Source organism: Amphiura filiformis, chromosome 18, assembly GCF_039555335.1.
Source record: "Amphiura filiformis chromosome 18, Afil_fr2py, whole genome shotgun sequence".
NCBI classification, from domain to species: Eukaryota; Metazoa; Echinodermata; class Ophiuroidea; order Amphilepidida; family Amphiuridae; genus Amphiura; species Amphiura filiformis.
In genome coordinates, this window is record NC_092645.1 from 27,090,560 (window position 1) to 27,112,905 (window position 22,346).

General features: G+C 35.6%; 1 protein-coding gene across 4 annotated transcripts in view; it reads right to left on the reverse strand.

The window, feature by feature from the left end:
- Positions 1–4,712: 4,712 nt before the first annotated feature.
- The window catches only part of LOC140140068 (uncharacterized), a 117,691-nt gene continuing 100,057 nt past the window's right edge, over positions 4,713–22,346 (reverse strand). For all 4 annotated transcript variants that reach the window (XM_072161882.1, XM_072161884.1, XM_072161883.1 and 1 more), the window contains 8 exons: positions 22,138–22,308; positions 21,465–21,752; positions 19,835–20,025; positions 18,606–18,765; positions 17,699–17,875; positions 16,156–16,209; positions 15,355–15,442; positions 4,713–7,186 (listed from right to left, as the gene is read on the reverse strand). In XM_072161882.1, coding sequence (XP_072017983.1) covers positions 7,015–7,186; positions 15,355–15,442; positions 16,156–16,209; positions 17,699–17,875; positions 18,606–18,765; positions 19,835–20,025; positions 21,465–21,752; positions 22,138–22,308 — 1,301 coding nt within the window. In that variant the 3' untranslated portion in view covers positions 4,713–7,014. The remainder of the gene's footprint in view (positions 7,187–15,354; positions 15,443–16,155; positions 16,210–17,698; positions 17,876–18,605; positions 18,766–19,834; positions 20,026–21,464; positions 21,753–22,137; positions 22,309–22,346) is intronic.

Below are 22,346 nucleotides of genomic sequence, written 5' to 3' on the forward strand. Positions count from 1 at the left end.
TTTGTTTCTATACACAGCTTCTTATTCTCCAGTAATGATTTTATTCATTGCGGCTGTTCGTATTATTTTGTTTGAAATCATGTGCACTTTACAATTATTAAAGTTATTTTTAAAGAATTTTTCTAAGATATCGAGAAAGCGCTACATTTCAAACGAAAAGTGTGACAAGAAGTTTAGAGTTATGTAGATAGAATTTAAACATAATGTAACTGGGGAATATTGACATAAAACCCTGAGTAGGACATGAAGTGAAGCAGCATTTAGTCATTTTGTTAATAATGAGATGCTATATAGAATACATGGATAAAATGGACTATTAATTGGTATAAACGATATGGCAACTGGTACGATTTCAAAAGATATTGACATATGTAACTATTTTGCCTATTTTTAAAAAACTTAATGTAAAACAATTACGTGGGCACAGCATATCACTTAAGAACTGTGTAACTTATATAACGTATGATAATTGGTTTCTATTTAGGTGATATTTTATCAGCATATCGTATTAGATGAGGAACTCTGGCCAAGAAAATGTGGTATATTTATACACTAAATTTTAGGTTTTTTTACATAAGAATACTACGCACTCAAGTTTTAATTTATTTGTTGGTGATATTTAATGACAATCACTATGTACTTGACCCTTGACATAGTGTACCGCCATTAAAACTCTTTATCATATTATGAGAACAATGATAGTTGTCTAAATATCGAAATGTAAGTTAAGGCCATGTTGCGAGAAAAAAATAATACTGTATAAAGAGTATATTAATTTGAGCTATTTTGTGTATTTTTTTGGTTATTCATTTATTTTGGGCTAGTTACTTAATCCAGATATTATATGCCATTATAAATTATCCACATTATTCACTTCAGTCCTATCTCATTACATGTTTGCAAGCAGCGCTAAAAAGATTTGCGATTCATCATCAAGTTTCTACATTTAGAATACACTGTTAAAACAATCTGTTATGAGCTCAACCGTAGCTTTTGAAAAGATACCTCGGTAAATGACTATAAACAGTTTTACCAAACCTGTTTCAAGTGTTACGTTTTGCATGTTTTAGTTACACATTTTAAGTAAAACTTGTTTGGTTCATAAACAGCATAAACTGTTAGAATATTGGGTAGTTTTATTCAACAGTCTTACAGTGTAGTTAAGTTTTACCAACGTTTTTAGAGTGTATGAAAAAGCAGACTACATTAGCCGGAGGAAAAAAAAGAGGTCTGTCTGAAATCATGTAGAATTTTTTTTTATCGACAAGATCAAAATTTTTATAATAAATAAAAAATGTGCAAAATGTACAAACACGGCAAATATCGCTTTTAAAATCATCCAATTGATGATTTGATGATACATAAAGAATTGAATTCATTGGTTTAGACATGTTTTACTTAAATTGTTATGTATCAGAATGTATTATTTTGTATTCATCTTTTGGTGAATCCCGAAAGCTTTCAAGGTTGGACCGCTGCTCATGGACTGATGACGTATCGTATCGTCCATGCGCAAATCATTACTGCGCAATTCTTCGATGCGCACAATTTCATTGCGCACGTTGAAAATTATTGATTTTCGCAGTAAAGATCTGCGCATCGGTAATACATTGTTAAGAGTCCAGGCCTTCGGGAATCACCAAAAAAGTGAATTAAGGTATTCCTCGTCCAAAAATGTATTTTGGAGGATTGTTGCATGTGTTGCAATTGCCTCTGTCCACTTAAGTGCAGACAGCATCTACCATGTTCTACTTGTAGGTACGCCATGCTTAGTTCGTGAGACAGAGCTTTTAAAATCAAACTTAGCATTTTGATAAAAAAAATAATATCCAAAATTTTGATTTAAAACATGACATTATAGCAGTTCGCATATTTTCTAGCACTATTTGGATTTACTAGCTATAGTTAAATCTTGTTATTAACATTATTTTAGAGCACAATCGGTTATGAAACAAAAGAACAAAAAGTAGAAGAAATTGAAAAATGGAAAAAAATGACATCATCTCAAATAACAAAGTCCAAAAACCTCTATTAACACTCAGAGCTCAATAGTTGATCTCAAGTTGTGGGGGATGAGTTTTTGTACCCAGAGTATGTAGGTCATTATATGAAGCGCGCAGACTTTATTGGTGTTAACAAACTGCGACTTGGCAGCTGCGAATGTTTGACATTAACAGCTATTAACGATGTAATGTTATGTGCAAAATTAACTTCTTCCACTTTTTGTTCGAGAAAGTTTCGTACATTAGTTGGAACTCGTAACAACTATAGTGCGTGTTCTTTTAAGATGTATATGTTGTAATTTACAAACCGAATAATGCGTAATGCCTTATTATGTACATAATTTGTATTTTTTTAAGAATGTCTAGCTTTTACAATCTATCATTAATTTTTAGCGTTAAGTGCATGCTCCAAGCCATAGTAATATTAATGGGGGAAAATTATAATAAAAATGATAACATTAAAGAACAAATATAAATAAAACGTATCAAAAGAAATAAACTGTAAAAACATCGGATCAAAAAAGGAGCATGGTTTGATGGGACTGGATGCTAATCTAAAATACAAAATTGAGTTTCAAATATTTAAAAATGCTTAGTGTAAGGTTGTGCTAACATTCACTATAAACGCATATTATACTCTGAGCTTTGTTTTAATATACAGACATATAAAATACACAATATATTTTCTTATTTGTTCGACACAAAACCACTGTACAAGCTTACATACTATGGCTGCATTCATTAGAACCTCTTTGTAAAAGTACCGTAATGTATGACGTTTAAGCCGATGCTAAGAATAAGCTGATTCTTAGGCTGCTAAATTTGGCGACGCACGTTATTTATTGGGCATGTGTGCAGTAATGTCTATCTGAATAAAGCCGATCTGAAAAACACGCGTCATTAGCATGTTCACATTCATACAGTATATACCTACAAATTTTGACTTTGTTTTAAAAGCACTACGGTTATTACAAAAAGGTTGTTGTGTCAGCCATTTTTACACCTAAGGGCACAACGCAACCAGCACAAAGATTTATATAACCTTTTAACGTTTTTGTACAAAACCACGATATACAATATGCTGGAATGCTTTCACTTGGTTAAAACATTTGTGACATTCATATAAAATACAATATACATCTAGTTTTAGTGGCAATCTCGTGTTATACAAACTATGACAAGTACGATTATTGAATTAACACAATAGTTACTATTGTGTACAGCTTAATCCCGTGAATGTATGACGCCACGGGTGGTATAACACGAAATTACCATATTAAAATGGTGCAACAATTTGACTTTGAAATTAACAAAGTTGTTATACATATGAACCAACACAATGAAAAGACAAACGGCCTATGGATGGTACTAGGTATATATAAAGTAGGTATATTAATGAGTTCCTACGTCATATACTTATGGAGTAGAAATTCAGCACCATATGCGGTTTTATAATTTTTTTGTCTTTTATGATGTTTTTGTTAATTTTGTATTTGCTTTTATAATCGTTTTTTGCAGAAAGAAGATATCTACTTATATGTACATACTCTATAGATTTTTATAATCAATTAATATACAAAATATGTTCAATATAATAATACTTTGTGTTTTTTATTGTCAAAATAAAACAACCACGTTACTTGACACCGACTTTGCACTATAACGAATATCGGCTGACAATACAACATATAGGCATAACAAAATGCTAATTCAATTTCTTATTTTCACAACCCAATGCGACTCCACGTGCAATCTTCGGCGTGCTATCGCCACTGACCAGTGTATCTGGTTTAGACCGAGACATTTATCGTGTATCCGGTTTAGACACAAACTTTTAACGTGTATCCGGTTTAGACACAAACTTTAAGCGTGTATCCGGTTTAGACACAAACTTTAATCGTGTATCCGGTTTAGACACAAACTTTAAACGTGTATCCGGTTAGACACGAACTTTAATCGTGTTCCGGTTAATTCAGATGACCATCCCTAATTAGTTGTTCAAGTAGAATTGCATTAGAGTTTCGACCGTGTTCATCTCTTTGTTTTCCCTGTTGCACCAGTAGTGATCATCTACGGGTTGGTACTACTCTACATGCATGGGGGTGATACTCTGTAGTACCTCTCCCAAGTTATAATACTACTCCTATTAAATCGCAATGGTAGAACATTATCAAAGCAGACCATTTTGGTGAAATTTGAAAAAAGTTTCACAACTTGAAAAGTGACGTAATATAATAAACCACTCGCTATTTTATAAGCCTAATGAACGAGAACACTACGTGTGAAAGATGGATTGCACATTTATTATTAGTAAACACTTTCAAAACCAATATGGCACTACAGAATCGTTCATAATATAATGGTAACTAGCAAACATGCCGCATTTCGTAGATGTTTGTTCTACATTTTTTTGTTCATTTTTCAGAATTTCTTTGTAAAACAATAACATACGTGTAAACAATGCAACAAAATGGCATTATATTATATTACATTACATTAAAAAGTGACACGAAATGTATATAAATTTCCTTGTATTTTTGAACACCAACCCTAAGGTACATTACATGATTGACATTACTACTTAGCTGAGATGGCTACCTTATTAACAATAAAAAGACGAAGGGTGTCAACATTGTGTCTAATGCTAATTACATTAAGATGTTTTAAGATACATAGCCTACCATAATGAGGATAAAATAGCACATGCGCATGCAACAACGCGTTCCATTAGAAATTGGCCATAAATCTGTTAATTTGCTGTTTTGTACCCAATTTTACTCGGTATATGAAATACCAAATCTATATGTATGATTTAGATGGATCCACCTGTCAATCTGGGCTATTCCAGTTAAAACACATACACCCCCTATGGAGACATGACTTTGATCGTCCTCAGTGGTAGTGTGAATTTCAAAGTGGGCTTCCTGAATGGGTGACTCCGTTTGAAATCTACACCCACTGTGTGGGAGATTGATGTTATGTCTTCCATAGGGGGTGGTATAAGGATTTTAACTGGAATAGCCGATTGTTATATCACAACTGGCCTGTATATAGGATTGCATAGTGGGCGGGGCAGGTCCGTCATGTCCATACAATTCTATGACATAACCAGTGTATTCTATAAATTATTAGCGCTGTTCTCTGTAAATGTCAAGGAGAAAAAAATCCAGACATGTTTTCGTGTTTTTGTTTCAGAAACAGGCTTGTGTGAGGCTGCTTTCTTTTTTCCAAAATTAAGTTTCAAAACAATTTTTGACAGGGATTTAAACTACACATATCGCACCTAGCGACATTTGCCAATGTAGACTTCATAATCATAATACTGGCTTGTTGGTTAATTGTATATGGGCAGGGCAGCTCCAAGCATCAAGTGCACATTTCAACCAATAATCAACAGTGTGTGATATAAAGTCTAACTAAAACAGTATCTATGATTGGCCATTAGGTTAAGGCGCATGCGTAGTTCTATCTGTTTAGTGTATTCTTGTTTCAATCAGGTTTATAGACAGCAAATTTTGTCGTTTTAATCTACTTCAGTACTACAGTATCAAGGACACTTGTGATAAACGCCAAATTTGTTACATACTTTCTTTTTCCTTACTCAGCTTTTAAGTAAAATCGATATCGCTTAATTACTTATTTTACTTAGTATAGCCGCTCCAACCCGAAAACACGACATCACAATTTTCTTTTTATATAACACATGTGAGACAACTGTATCATAAGATTTTTTTAAATCAAAGAAAAACCATCACTTTAATCACTTTGGGCACCACACGATAATTCACAAAGCTGTAAGAGCTGTACAGTTGACATACATGTCATAAGCCTGCATTTTATGTATGACGATCTCAAATAGATCAGTTGGTAAATCTTTTACGATTCTTCTTTAACCCCATTAGCACTACTGTCTTTCTTTATTCTTACTGAGCCTCTGATTGGTTAACTGCGTGATTTTATGATCTGGGTATAAACCAATCAAAATAGAACTTCTCAACAGTCTTATCATAATCATTCTCTGATTGGCTCAATACTTGATATACCACAATCAAAATAGAGCTTTTAGATTTCTCAACAGTCTTATCATAATCATTCTCTGATTGGCTCAATACTTGATATACCACTAATTCCAACCAATTAAAATAGATCTTAGAGGCTGATAAGTTTGGCCAGTAGTGCCCATGGGCTATTTATGTTCTTAGCAGTGACTGATCAATATTTACACCAGAGGAAGGGGTCAGAGGTTATGGGGATTTTTTAAGGAAAGGCTCACCCATTTTAGGGAAATGGGGGAGCGTGAAATTTCAAATTTATACAAGAACCTTTAAAGGGAAACAATATTTGAGCAAACACGAGGATGGGGCCCGGGACGTATCTTTTTGGTAATTTTATTTGGAACGCCCTCATCCTGTGGCAAAAATATTAATCGGTCTCCAAAATACAATAGTAGTCCATCAAAGTATGTCGAATTCTTGCATCGTGCATCAACGGGCAGGCTATACATACATACAATTATCATTGCACATTTTGGATGGACCTTATCAATTGATTTTTACAATACAAATTAAAGTTGCAAAATTGTTTAAAAAATCATAATATTACATCAATTATTTCATTGTCAATGTTTATGTAAGGATGCGCAGTACCAACATAGACTCTCATCTGCATGAGGTAATATAAGGTTCAGATAGGCAGCAGGCCATCCAACCTTATATAGTGGGCAAAATATCAATCTATGTATATTAAAGCATGGTGAGAGATAGATAAATCACTTCTTAAACATGTTAAATCTTTCAAATATCTTCAACTCATTATTGTAGGGCTATTAATTATTCGTAAAACAGAGAAGTGTACTTCAGCACTGCGCATCCTTGTCCTAAACAATCAATACAAAATGTCATACGTGCAAGAAAGTCCAATTCGTGCCGCGGTCAAATTTTCCCGCCAAACGGTGCCGTCTGCGACTGATGATTCATTGTCGTCTGCTATCTAAAATATCGTCTGCTGCGTGTTATTCCGCACCGGCCGTAGCAAGCGGTATCGCCTGCTCGTTGCTATGCATCATATCCATGCCATCGTCATGCATGCCATCTTGATCTTGCATATCAAGTTTTGTGTCTTTTTCGTCAAGGTCATCGGGTCCTTTTTGATATCCGCTCTCTCCAGAAGATATACCTTTATAACTATATCGATAAAGTGGAGAAAATATATAATAAATATTTTTAGAGTATTGATAAAGGTGAGTAGTGTAAAACAAATCAACAACTTATTGATCGCCAAACAACAATAAAGTTCATTTGTTAGAAATCAATAGGCTATTCAGTTGAAATTTACACCCCTGGAAGACATGACCTTGAACTTCCACATAAAAGGATTTCAAATGGTTTGAAATTTACACGATCTGTGTTGGAGATTAAGAGCATATCTTGCACAGGGGGTGTATGGATTTCAACTGGAATAGCTGAAATGATCAACAAATGAAAAAAGAATACATTATTATGTATTTGAGGCTAGAAAAGAATATCTAGGTGTAGTTCATAATAATTATTGAAAATAAATATAACCATTCGAAGGTAAGGAAAATGTTGATTTTATTACGTAATAACACTATAGATCATAATAAACGAAATATTAATAAAATATCTAAAACGACAGATACATGGGCACTTTTAAAATTTTGGATAGGAAAAACCCATCGTGGTTTATTTTGCCTTCTGCACTGAAGTGTATAGCCTAATAGCATTAGCTTTCGTAAATCAAACAAACGTTAGACGTGATTGGCCAAAATATATCACCTAAAACTTACCAACCAATAACGTTGTTTATTAAGTAATAATAGTCAAACAAAATATATCGCGACGCGATAACAACATTTAGTTTTAGATAATTTACAAATATTATTGAAAGTTATTAAAATTAATTGACTTACATAATTATTCACTATCTGCACCAAAATCACCATTAATAGAGTTATTTACAATAATAATTTACTTATTTACAAATAATTTTGCGTCACCACAACATGAACAGCATTGTACAATTTTAATGAACTTCAGAAAAAAATAAAATAAGCGCAGAGCAACCCAGCATACAAAAGAGCAAACGTACTTTAAAAAACTACAAAATAGCCGCAAAAATAAATTAAATGTCTACACAAAACATAACCTTTAAGCTTAAAACCTAGCTAGTAAAGCAACATTGAAGCAAATGGGCTATTTAACCTCATAAGAACTACTTGCAAATTGGTATCAGTAGCTTGGTAAGAATGGTGGTCGAGGTTTTAGCTTAAATCTATAAACTGCATTTACATTGGTCACTCTGATGACTATGCCACGTAATTATCCAATCAGAAAGGTTGTTAGAAAGTAAGGCAGTAGTTATTAGGAGGTTAAAAGAGATATACATGTATAATAGAAAAATGAAGAAACATCTATTTCCGAAACATCGAGGCCACATGACCAAAAAGCGCGGGATCAATACTTCGAGGATTAATAAGATAATATATCAAAACATAGGATCGAGTATGGTAATAAATATATTGAAAAATGCCAAAGAGCTGATAAAATAAGGGTTGAAATAATCTTAAATTCTGGACTCACTGTGATGAGCACAAAATACCTTTCGACCCGATTGTCTGGTCTTCATCAGAATGTGCAGAAACTTAATTGGTAATCGTGACACGATCTGATCCAATCCGGCGAAAGGAACAATTTTTAAAATTCTTCCTCGGCTTACAGAGTAACGCAGTGTGCTTTGCTGAAATCCGCACATGCCTAGCGTACTTGGTTGCAAAATGACCCTGAGAGGATCTCTTAAACAACAACTTTTCTTCGAGTGTGTTTTTATTGTTTTTGCTCCTCATTTTTGCCTGTAACTTAAATTTCACAATTCGCGGGCTAGGATTACAAGGTTGAACAACTGTTTCTGAAAGTAATGGAATTTCTTTTAATCTCCATTTTCCTATCAGTAAATTGGTTAAATTTCTTTTGTTTTCTATTGATTCTTGTGAACTTAAGACGGCGATATATCCAAAACACCATTGGAATGTCACTTAAAACTGTGTAATTTTCTGCCCATGAAGAATTGGATGTTTGGACGTCTTTGTGATCATACCATGATACCATCAATCCAGACACTTCACAATTTGCGGAAAACTAGGGGCAATATTCACGTAACTGTATCGTAAGTTATAGAGGGGGTGTGTCACCTTCCATGTACGGCGGTCACGTTGCCATAAACCTTTTCGAAATATGGCGGGCACAAATGGAGAGGGCGTACTTTGAAGTGAGTAATCTTTTGTATGCTTCTCAGCTGACAAAAGATTACTCACTTCAAAGTACACCCTCTACTTTTGTGCCCGCCATAATTCAAAATGGCTTATCGTGTGACGTAGATCTATAGGGTGATAATCAATCCCACTTTAACAGGTGATTGGTATTGTACTCAATGGATTTGCATATCTTCTGGATTTGAACTAACGACCGTCCGTGCAACCGCCCTTTTCTGATACTCGTGACCAATGCCGCTTTACTTCAAAAAGGTTACGACAGGTCCCGAGGGGTCGCAAATGTACATGGATTTAAGAGCATCGTGTCATTCTAACTAATCGCATCTCTAGGTGGCCGCGGTCATAGCCTTTTTACGTTTATGATTCGCATTCATATAGGTAGTAAGAACTACGAATTTGAGAGTTATGTTCTTTTTCACTAGATTTTGTTTATCTCAGGCCGATCGGTAACCTGTGACACGGATGTTAATTTTAAGGTCACTATTGGGTCAACAAAGGGCGGTGTCTACGTTTGTGTCATTACATAGCGGCGGTCTAGAGTTCAGCGATAAAAAGAAGATACCCAGAGCTCTGGAAGATACCTTGGAGGTTTAACTCAACTGTGACTTAATATGGCATAACATCTGCTTCACAGGTGAACAAACTTTTGACGGTAGGAAATCAGTCGGCCTGACGATGCATCCAGGATATGATGTGAATTATTGCCACTCATAAAAAGTAAGTCCAGTACAATAAATTACAAACGTGAAATTCACAGTTACAATAGCCTTACGGGTTTACCCCGTGATGGCAAAATATCCTCGCAATGCATGGAGGGTGATTCTACCCGTGAAATATAACTCACGATACTGCTATGTTAATTTGGCCACAAATCGCGTCATAAAGTACATCAAGCAGAGGATTCGATAGCTGATACGCAAAAACATAAATAAACACAAAGAAACTCCGAGCCAAAGCTCCAAGATAACAGAAAATAAAATAGCAGAAAGCAGAGGCATTGTAAAGATGGAAAACGAATAAATACTTTGAAACTAATGTAAAAAAAGAAAGAAAAGAAAAGAAACTTGTGTGTTATATACCAGGTTATTGTTGCTAGGCAAATTAAACCAGCTGGTCATCCGGCCCATCATCCCGTGGAGCTGCTCTATACTTGTTTGTTGTACGCCTGCGCAGAAGCGGAATAGGGGTCGTCAGCCAATCACATAGCGTAAATGTATGTATACAAAGACAACAAAACTGACGCGTAAGAGAAGGCAATTATTATGAGGTTATACCACGCATGCAGACAGGCAGGCACACCGTTACCATGGTAGCAGACTACGAAAGCTTTGTTAGTAAACTCTAAGTAATGCACATGCGCTATTATATAGTGGGACATTCCAAGAAAGTTGACAAAATTAATCTCTGGATAAATTCAATCTTCAAGTCTAGTTATCACAGAGACATTTTGATTTCATCATAGTGCCTTCAGCAAAGCAGACATGCAAGACAAACATACAGCGTGCAAAGAGCGTCAAACTAATGCGCATGCAATTTCACAAAATACAAATCAGCCAAGTAGTAAATTTTGTCGTGACTTGAGACCCACGTTTTGGACATTTTGGTGGAGTCACAAAAAGAAATGAATCCTATACGTATTAAAGCCTACACCAAATTAGCCTATTGTATACTTCATTCGGGGATTATAAATTGGCCCAAAATGAAGGCTTTATTGAAAGTAATAATACCCAAATTGGACATGGAGATCCATAAAAAATATGCCTTTATCTTTGCAGTCAGAATCTCGTTTAGAGTGTTTTTTCCCAATGTTCCACCTTCCCTGCAAATACACTGGAATAGGCCCGGGTATGCTGGGATTACCCTTTACTCCTTTGATATAGCCTTTATATTGGCAGGGATCAAGGATGGCAGTGACAAGCAATATATGGTAAAGCCATGCAGAAGTTTCTAACGGAGACAAAATTTTACTTTTGAATAATGCATCACTAGTTTGTCAATCAAAACAGAGGCCAGCCTTGCTGATTGCTAATTGGCTATTTGGTTGGAACACTGCTCCAATATCCCATCTACTCAGCCAATCACAACAAGGAACGACTATCGTCTGCTTTGATTGACAAAAAAGTGTATAATTTTGTCCCCGCCGATTGGTTGCTCTGCGTTTTACACACTGAGGTTCAAGCATAAATTAAAGTTGCATCTTGATGCACTTGTAGACATATTAAATCTAAATACACTTTTATGTTGATATAAAGTAAAGCTGGTTTTGCTCTTTTTTGTCATCATGTTTACATCTCATTGTTGATTTATTGAGAAAGCTGATGTTGGATGAGGGTGTATGTATATTTAAAGAAATGTGTCAGAAAGTATCTAATAGTAATAATTTCACAATTCTGATATCGTTATATAGTAACCTATGTATGCCTTGCATTATTTAAATGTTTTTAAATTAATAACTGTGTCTTTTAAGAACGAAAACCACGCACTTAATATAAGAAATTGCATGTTGCCGATGAAAAGGTAATTAAGTATTAAAATTTGTTAATCATAAAACTTATTGAACAATCATAAGTTACGATATGAAGTAATTTACTACCAAATAATTAGGGACTGAAAGTTCCTACGTGCTAGTAACAGATACTTTAAAAGAGTTGAAACTGACTGTCAGCCATGAATTGAAATTCATCTATTTTTGATTTTTCGACGTGTGACACAAAGTCTTTATTAGAAGAATTCCTGTGATGTTGTGACGGACTTACCTTTTTGGTGACTTTGGTAATTAAATGTGGCCCGCTACCACGAAATGAGCATAAAGTCGCAAATTGGTAGTTTCGAGATATCCTCGCTGACGAGTTGATGTTCTTTATTTTCCGCGCACATGTACAAGCCAATATAGTATATCCTTCGTGAATGGCCCACTGTACCATCATTCACAAAGAACATACACACATACTATTGGATTAGGTGCGTACGAAACAAAGAACACCAACGCAGTACCCAGGGCGTCTCAAAACTACCAACTTGCGACTTCAAACTCATTTCGTGATAGCAGGTCACAAAATAGCGATTACGGTCTGGACCGAAGAATCACCTAAGATCACCAAAAGGGGCAAGTCCGTCAAAACACCACAGGAATTCTTCTAATGAAGACGCTTTGTCACATGTCGATAATTCAAGCCTATTCAAGCCTAAGTTGAATTTTCAATGAACGCTGAAAGACAGTTTAAATTCTTCTAACTTCGGCTAATTTTGGTAATTCAGTAACATTTTATTTTTGGTATTTTATTAAAGTACGAAGGTACGAAATATCATAAATTGGTGTGCTTCCTCTACATTCTAATATGAACGCTGAAAAGCAAAGGTTTTTGGTTCATTTTGATATGGTTGTCATGCCAACAAGAAGGTGCTTTTTGGTGAAAGCTTTTTATGGTGTCTATATATATATATACAAATTAAACTACACAATATGACCAAAGGCTATGTGATCTAACCATTGTATTACAAGTTGGGATGTATGTGACTTTCCACACGTCCAATCGCTGTAAATGTATCTAACGCACCCGTCTTACAAAGGTCAAACCGTCAAAGCTAAAGGTCATATGATTTCAAAAACATGTGCTGCAATATGCTTAAACATAGTCAACCATGTTTTGAAAAATAAATTAATAATCATTTGAAACAGCATTCCAGTTAAAATTAACAATAATAATATTATAAATATTAATAAAGACAAAATCGAGTCTGGTGTTAAAATTGTTCAAGTCACTTCTTATTGCAATACTTTAATTTAATAATCAAGTTAACATTATTATTATGTTGTCCTTTCAATTTCAAGTCATTAAATTAACACTTTATTTTATTTTCCTTTAAATGTTATGTCATCTTCAGGCCAACTATTTACAAACGGAATGGACTTTCAGTTTCTACGTACTTATCATGTTCAGTGAAGATGGGAAATTTTGATGGTCAAAAGTTTACGAATCATTTTTTTCCTGAAACTGAAACAAAATATACCGTACTGGGCTTATTGAAATATAAGTTAAACCCATGCCAATAACTTGATTTGACTAAGATAACAGTTTAAGAAACTGTTATTCTAGCATGTAAAGCCGAAAACTAACATCGCGTAAATATTGCATTAAGATGTGACCTTACACATAATAATATCAAAGGGTTTGCAACGAGGATTACATTTTTTCTTTCATTTTGCTGCGTTGCTGCAAAAAATTGCTTCACACCAGACTCACCGTAACAGCAGGCCACATTGTTACGTAATGCAACACTGCAAAACTATGCGTCCTCTGTCTCCTCAACCACGTCAACACTTTATGTTACCATGGTTACATGCGAATGATGTGCAATGGTGCGGAACGGAAACATGTGCAGAGTAATTAGACCAAGATATATCGGTTTAACCCTAAATAGAGACACTATTCAGTGGGACCTATGACACGGCCCTGCGGCACTCCAATTCGGAAGTGTTGTAATAGAGTTACTTTCAAGACAATGATTTCAGTTATCATATGCCGCTAAATATGACTGATACTACCAAAATTAAAATAAATAGTAATATTGAAGTATTGATTGAGGAATTATTGTCCCTTTGCCACTGTAATGTATCATTGGGTAATTGAATGTATAAGTGAATGTGTGCTTAGTTGTAAACTGATCATAAATGTGATATAAACAATAGTGGTATTTTTTAATACATAAATCAATTTGTTAAAGGCGGGTGGCACGATTGATAGTCCAATTCCACCACTTTGCGAAAGAAGAACGTATTATTTTCATAACCCACTAGACAACAATTTGACCTGACCAGAGAAGTGTCCTTTGTGGTAGCCTCGTTTTCCATCGTGGTATGCCATATAATGTACTGTTTTTAGCCATTAAACAACGGGCTATTGTAATAATACGTTTGAGTATTTTCACTCAAATTTGGAATCGGGTTGATTTCGTAAGAAGCATCCGCGTATGGTAGAAAACACCAAATGAGAAAAAACGGCATCTGATAGCTTACTTGGCGTCAAATTAGCGTAATTGACTCTACATTAGCGTCACGGATTGCGTTAGTGATGCCAAACCTTTATCAAGGACTCCATACATGACGTCCACATAACGAAATGACTGAGTGCCCATGTTTAGGGAATAGTCAACCAAGACAGCGACTCGAACATGTCATGCTTAAGTCAATCTGCCTTACCACGACGTCAAAATATAAGAGTTATGCATCACCTATTCTATTTGGTGTCATTTGAATTTAACATTTTCTGACGTCATTCAAGGTTTTCTGTTGCCGTAATTAAAAAATCATCGCTACTTTACATTCACTAAAGATAAGCTCAAGAATTTCTCTCGAGTATGTGCATGTGCAAGTGTATAGGAATACTATATTAACAAACGGTTAGTGTATATGTGTCTCGTGCAATGATGTTATACAATGTCTGTGTATATCGTGCTAATATAATACATGAAAATAAAGTCATTGTCAAATCTTAAGAATTGATGTTTAGAAGATGAGAAAGATAACAAAATGCATTGTCTAGAATGACGGCAAGCATCACTGATAGTGTTTCTAGATAATTATGTAACAATTCATTACCACAAATTATGTAATATTTATATGTTTTCATATATCAATATTTTTACGTTTAAAGCTCAGAATTAAAAGGGGGCATAATTGGATAGTGAAAACTAACATTTTGTTGGAGAAATCTACTTTTATGGAATGTCACAATATTGCTAAAAAACTTTAATCATGTCACGTTTGATCAAAATATTCATGAAAAACGTAAATGAAAATAAGACCGATGTTGTTATAAATCCTAACAATCAATAATTATGTCTATAGTAAATTAAATTGTATTAGCATATTAAAGCCAGCCAACTTTGATATTTTTGCACTAATGCTATTAAGCCTATTGTTTTAATGTAAACTGGCAGCAGACTGCTTAATAAAAGAAACTATAATCTACTCAACGAAATAACGATCTAAAAATTGCGATAACATTGATAGCATTAGGAAGAATACATTAGATAATATGATGATTAATATTAAGATCTTACCCTTCGCTCTTCTTCTTGCTACGAATACACATCATGGCGACGATTATACTTAGTATAATAACACCCAGGACACCAACAAAGGTGACCACTGTTGAAAAAGAGAAAAATGAAACATTAAACCCCTGTGCACTACGTGCCGATCGAACATTGCCTCTGATTGGTTAATTACATGATATCTTCATTTTAATCACCAATCAGAATGGAGTTTTGCAGAAAATTCACCCCAATTTTTTGCGTGGAGAAATTATTCTAACAATGTGGTTGATTGGTCCAATTGATAATGAAAACTTCATTTTGCCCAATAGGCAGGTAGTTCTCATGGGGTTAAGATCCTTCCAAGATGTTAGCGGTAGGCGTGGGTCGTTTTATTTGTTTCGTACTTAACCTAAAATGTTTTGTGCTGCCACTGCGAGCATGTCAAAATTCCATAATGGACTACTATTGACATTCTTACAGTAGCAAGACTTTTTGGACACCAAGTACTCACCCTAATATTATTTTAGAAAACAAAAACAGCAAATAAGGGACCACAATATACAATCATCCCCACGCTAATGGTATTCTGATAAAGTAGATACTTAACATGTTATAAGGGTTTGCTCTAAACTGTTTTGATCTGATGTTTAAGCAAATTTCGCAATCGTGACATATTGCTTAAAAACAGCAGAAATAATATGGGCAAGAACCAGAAAAGAAGAGGAATCTGTATAAATAATGTACGATACTGTATGAAACATAGAATTTATCCAAAAATACAAGAATTGTTATCAATAATACAATAATGATACAACATTAACTTACTCATATAAAGTAGCGTTGTTGTAAAGGCAAGACTAGGCATCATACTTCTACCGGCTGTAAGAACCAAAAGCAAATATGGCGTTAGAAAACGGAACTATGTTGGATTTAATACGGTACATCATTAAGATTGTTATATTACAGAAATATTAATTTACTTGAAGTTGAGCTTATTAACCCATGGGTGTTTGTGCCTTTTCTACAGCACCACTGATTGGTTAAATACATGATATAATCGTCTTAGTGACCAATCAAAATAGAGCTTTCATACCTCATAACTTAATATCCAATCGGCCCTACTGACTATTCTTACCACATCTCTGATTGGGTCAATACGCGATATACGACTTTTGTAACCAATCAACATAGTTGTTATAGGCTAATATAATTCGGCTGGTAGTGCCTAAGTGCCCATGGGGTTTAAGGAAGTACTAATGAAGTTAAGTCTTCCTGTTGTGTGGCTGTTAAGAGGTTAGCTCAGAATAGAACTATTGTCTATTACACAATATGGTATCACTTGGATGGACGATAACTAGTACAAGTTGAGGGTTTCGACACGTTCGCTGTCAGACAAGTACAAAACTGTCAAGCTTTCGTCTGGATTATAATAGATCTGTCTTATTTAGGACAAAACTATGTAGACTCCCATTTGTCTACAGAGTACCATAGTGGGATATGGAAATAAATCTGCCCCATATCTATTTAACTATCAACACACGGGTGTCAACCTCAGACAAGTTTTCTTTTTCTTTTCTTTTTATTGAAAACATTTTGGATTGTACATTTTTATGACCATATTTGGATTCAGTATGAAAAATGCATTACAATGAGTACAAAAACAACCAGTGTTGGTTTATTGGTTCTTGGGAGAGCTTTAGATATTGTGATAAAATATCTCGAAACTTTGTATTTTTATGTTGAGGGCCTGTGACTAACACGCAAATCAGTATGAACTGGTGGCTCTGAAAAGAGGCGTTCATAATAGATGCTTAAGTAAACCCGTGTTCTTCAACTAAGAATGTGTAGGTTTTAAAGTCATTCCCAAGCAAAGTATTGTGTTACTCAACACCTACATATAACTTATCAGAAATATAAACAACAACATTTTCAAGTTATCAAAAGGCTCAGAATAGCACAAAAACACTTCATTCTTCACATGTCATTCTTCAATTGAACCCCAACAATTACTAGATAATTCTACACTATACGCTTTTAATTTATTAACTATATGGATTATAGCCTACTAAAAACGACGGCACCGGATTCTTGAAGATAAACAAAAGTGGTACCAGTGGCATATAGCCAAGATATTGCTGGTGGATTGGTAAAATTGGTAGAAATGGGTAAAAACGGGACTAGAAATCTATAAATTTATATCTGCGGATATGGGGTCAAAATGTAAAACTCACCGATCAATAGATCAAAATCGCTGCAAAGGTACCCCCAAAACGGTGGCACCCACCCCAATACATTCAGCCATGGAGACCCAACCCACACACACACCCACACCCTGGTGGGGGGGGGGGCGCTACTGCGTGGTACTTACGTTCACATTTAGGGACTGGATACCATCTTCCCGTTGATGTACATACTAACTGAGAATAGTTTGGTAGATAGCCATCATCACATAATAATTTAACTTTATCACCAGGTCCATACTCCATTTCGTCTACCATTTTAAGGGTGCCATTAACAATTTCTTGATCATCACATCGGGTGGCATCTGAAGTGAAATCAGAGAAAGTAGTTGAAAGTGTTACGGCAGATTTCATACTATCCTAGGCACCACATCTAATTTGGTCCTATAGTGCTATCGGTTGCCCCGATAGGCCGATGGCGCTATCGTACCCTGAACATTTGTATAGTGATTTGGTTTGTTATTTAAATGAAAAACGGTAACACTGCAAATATTAATGATTATTATTGATACAGTTTATTATATCTCCAGGGTGTGATAGAAAGTGTCATTGGAATCTAAACGGGCACCGACAGCTATAGGTGGGAGGTCATTGACCTCGACTATTTCCCGAAAGAAGAACATAATCACCATGTATTATTGATCAATCAGCACATTGCTCACGCAATCGTTGCAGTTCGTAAATTTAACAAAAATATATCCCCTCAAATGTCGAATAACTTCGGTGTACCAAGGTTATAACTGCAAAACAGTGGCTTGTTACATTTACATGCACCTATTTTCGGCAATACCATAATCAATTTATCCTTGATTGTTTATATATATGATAGTGTTCCAATATCCATCTGTTTAGACGGGTATCGATTTAAGGTAAATTACCGACATCGCCGGGGTTTGTACCGCATAAATATACTTTTAGTATCTGCTTGCATTAAGTAAGACCCTTATTATGATTTATTTATCAATGAATGTTTATCTTTGATGACGTAATGATGACGCAATCAGTTGGCCTACTATGAATGCAAAGTTAACTTACCTGAAAATGATGCAAGGAATCCCTGTGACTCCCCTGTCATGCCGCCACCGTTCCTGGCCGCTATTATAAATCTAAGGCGTAACTGTTTAGCTGATGTCATGATTTTATCGGGACGTTGGTTGTAGATGTAATCAGTCCATTCACCGTCATCTTCAGCATACTGTTCAACAAAGCATAATACAAGTGTCAGTGCTTATATTACAAGATGAATAAAACACCTCAAGACAAGAAAATGGCGAGGAGATCACAGCTCGTCGGCCAACTACACCAGGCACAAAAAGAAACTCGTCAGTTATATTCATCCTTGCTGTTCAATAACTTGATAATGTTGGATTATTCTGAAATATACATTTTGTTAATTGGAATTTTCTTTCTCATTTGACACCCTGTTCGTGAACATTGAGCAAGAATTGACCAAGATATGCGCCTCCAAACTCTCAAACCCCAAAATGAAAAATTGCAATTTTAACGATTCAATTGTGCCTGTTACACTGTGTGCTTTATTGATTGGCTCGTGGTGCTTGTGTGCACTACAACGATGCGTTCCCATTGAAAATCGTTGAAAATGCAACTTTTAATTTTGGGGTTTGAGGCTTTGGAGGCGCATATCTTGGTAAATTCTTGTTCGTTTTTCACGAACATGGTGTCAAATGAGAAAGCAAAGTCCAATTAACAAAATGTATATTTCAGAATAATCCAAACAGCAAGGATGAATATAACTGACGAGTTTCTTTTTGTGCCTGGTGTATAACAATAATGTGCAGAACAAACGATATGCATCACAACCATTATATTCAAGTGGAATATACACAGACTAAACATCCTAAATACGATAGGTGAAACCGACAAAATAATTGGCAATCAAAAAAACTCGATAAAGTTTAGTACATATTTATAGACATTTACAGATAAATTTCGCTAATGACTGGTTTTTAGCTGAGCAAGGCATTTACGAACAGATAAAAACCTAACCTATGGTGGCGAATTTTCTGGAATAGCCCAACACCATTTACCAATAGACTTTACCTTAGATACTCGTTTACATAGCATGTGTCCGTTACTGAAAACTCGGTGTCTTCGAAAAGAGCCGTTCAAGCGTACCGAACTATTCCGAACCGTTGTTGGCTCTGCGCTAGTTTCATAACCCGTTGAAATGCTCAATTTCTAGCATTAATACCCATCGTAAAAGCCAATCTTACCAAATATTTGGTAATCAATTGTATACTTACGCCTACTTTGTCTTCAGATCTTGGATCTAAATCAAACATTGTAAAATCTATCAATGTGTCGCCATTTTCTGATAGGTCGATGACCCATTGACATATTTTTGGATTATCTATGCTATAATTTTCAGGAAAGCCTGGTGAAGCAACGATACCCTCTTTAGCTTTGATGCGACCACCGCAGTTACCCACAGACACTGTATCATAAAAAATACACATAAAGGTAATTGAGTAAATAACAGTTCACACCGAAATGAGAGGGTGAGATGGTGGTGCTGCGCTATCGGTTGGGAGAACTCAATCTGCAAAAGTTCAGGCATTGGCCTTGCCTTACTTATGTGAGCCTTTTATTCCTCTTCCAGAATGTTCCTATAAGGTAGAGAATAGTGCAAATATATTCGGTTTAGTTTTAAAATGCGGATTCATCACCGTTTATCAACGGTTGGCTCCTTTTCAAAGGTATACACCTATCCGACTTCGCCATTACTGCGGTGTCCCCGATGTAAAACTGCGGTGTCCCGAGGTCGGGGGTTCCATCCATTATTTATTGTGTGCTATACAGAATTGTACCCGGAATTGTACACAACAGTGATATTCAATACACAATCATGAGTATTGAATTACGAATTAAATCTCCGCTCTGGTACATCTGTGTTGCCGTCAATAGAGGGCCAAATACAGTAAACGCTTCTCGGATTGGTGTATAGGAAGCAAGCGTATTAATCCATACTATGGCTGAAACAATAATTATGCTTCAAACATGACACCTGTTACCAACTGTCAATATTTGACAGGCATATCGATTCAGACCAAGTCACTTCCTGGAAAGTGGGGCTGAAGAAACAATGTAATAATTTTGGATATACATAATATATGTTCAGAAAAAACAATCCCTCTTAAACTTACATACAGAACACGTAATTTCGACGATTTGCAATAAATTCAGAAACATGTGAAATGAGCAAAAAGTGTTAAATGATGAAATAAAACATCGGCTAACCACTAAAGTGATCGGCTAACCACCCAAAATGATTTTTTTGTCCAAAATAATCACATTTTCAACATTCAATCACTAATACATCATTAAATAATGATGACTGGATTCTTGATACATTTATTTGTCATTTTCTAAATTAATTTAACTTACGAAATTAATACAATCCACATTGTTGGTATCTAAGGAATTAATTTCAAGTTGACCTTATTTTATAAATTTGAGATGAATAACATTGAACCCCTTTTTCTGTGCTCAATGAAAATGCAAAAAGCAAAAAGGTATGTTCTCCGGACCACAAATGTTAACAAGTAAGTTTTTGGGGAGCCGAATTACACAAAGTTACCTACTGTAGGTCTGGCCAGGGGTTCACTTGAAGACCTGAGTGCAAGAAGACCGTACGTCCACTTGCCCCTCAACATTTATACACTAAAGTTGCGTATAGTTTGGTAATGTTTTATACATGTTCAGGGGCCAAAACAAATCTTTCACAAACCTTTCATGATGTTTTCACCCTGGAACATGTATCAAATATAAAACCCTAAGAAACTATACGTAACTTTAGTGTATACATGCTGAGGGGCCAAGTTGACTTACGGTCTTCTTGTGCTCAGGTCATCACTTTATCTCAAGGACTCTTACCATCATATACGGCTGCTGCTTCTCCTTCTTTTCCACATGCCTGCAAAGCGGCACCACTACATCCTTGGACGCATGTTTCATCAGATAATTTTTCCTTCTTATCTAAATTTTCGCCAGCAGAACCACATAGGCATGTACTAGGCGCCACCAACCCGGCATATGCAAAACCCTCCTCTCGGCACGCTGACGAACACCCAGCTATTGTAACCCCGTCGAGATCTGTGGCTACTTTTCCTACTAGAGCGCGGGAGTCTTCCGAATCTGGGAAGCAGCCGACGTAGTTTGGCACTGCAGAGGAGAATGAGAATATAATATTGTTACGTGGAAAAGAATAATTTAGTATCTCCAGCATGAAAGACACAGTTCTTCTAACTGGCGTCTTGGTTAGCAGAGACAGTGTAATTGGCGAGGTAACCAATCTTGTGTTGGTCTACCTTTATCATGTCGGGTGTCGTAGTCTGTCTTTTTCTCATTTAAAGTTCCTCCCTTTTCGAGGGACTTTTTAGATGTCAAGTCTGAGGATAATGGGACTTGAGATGCTTCCTGGATCACATGCTGATCAATCTCAATGTACCCAATGCCTCATCAGATAACATTTTGAAAGGTCAAAATATGACACAAGACAACCATTCTGCTTACTACGTTTTTTGCATTCACATGACGTAATACTTACATGCGCACTCTACTTTTACAGCATTATCAGGCGCACATTCCTTTCCATAGAATGTACAGTCCTCCCATTGAGTGTCTGTGCTGTTGCATCCAACACCTATGACGTTCCTTGGGTTGTCGTCCTTTTCATATGCCTTATCACTGTCACCAGTCATTGCCTTTCCGAGGAGACCTATAGAAACACAATCAGAGATGGAAGGGAACATTTGG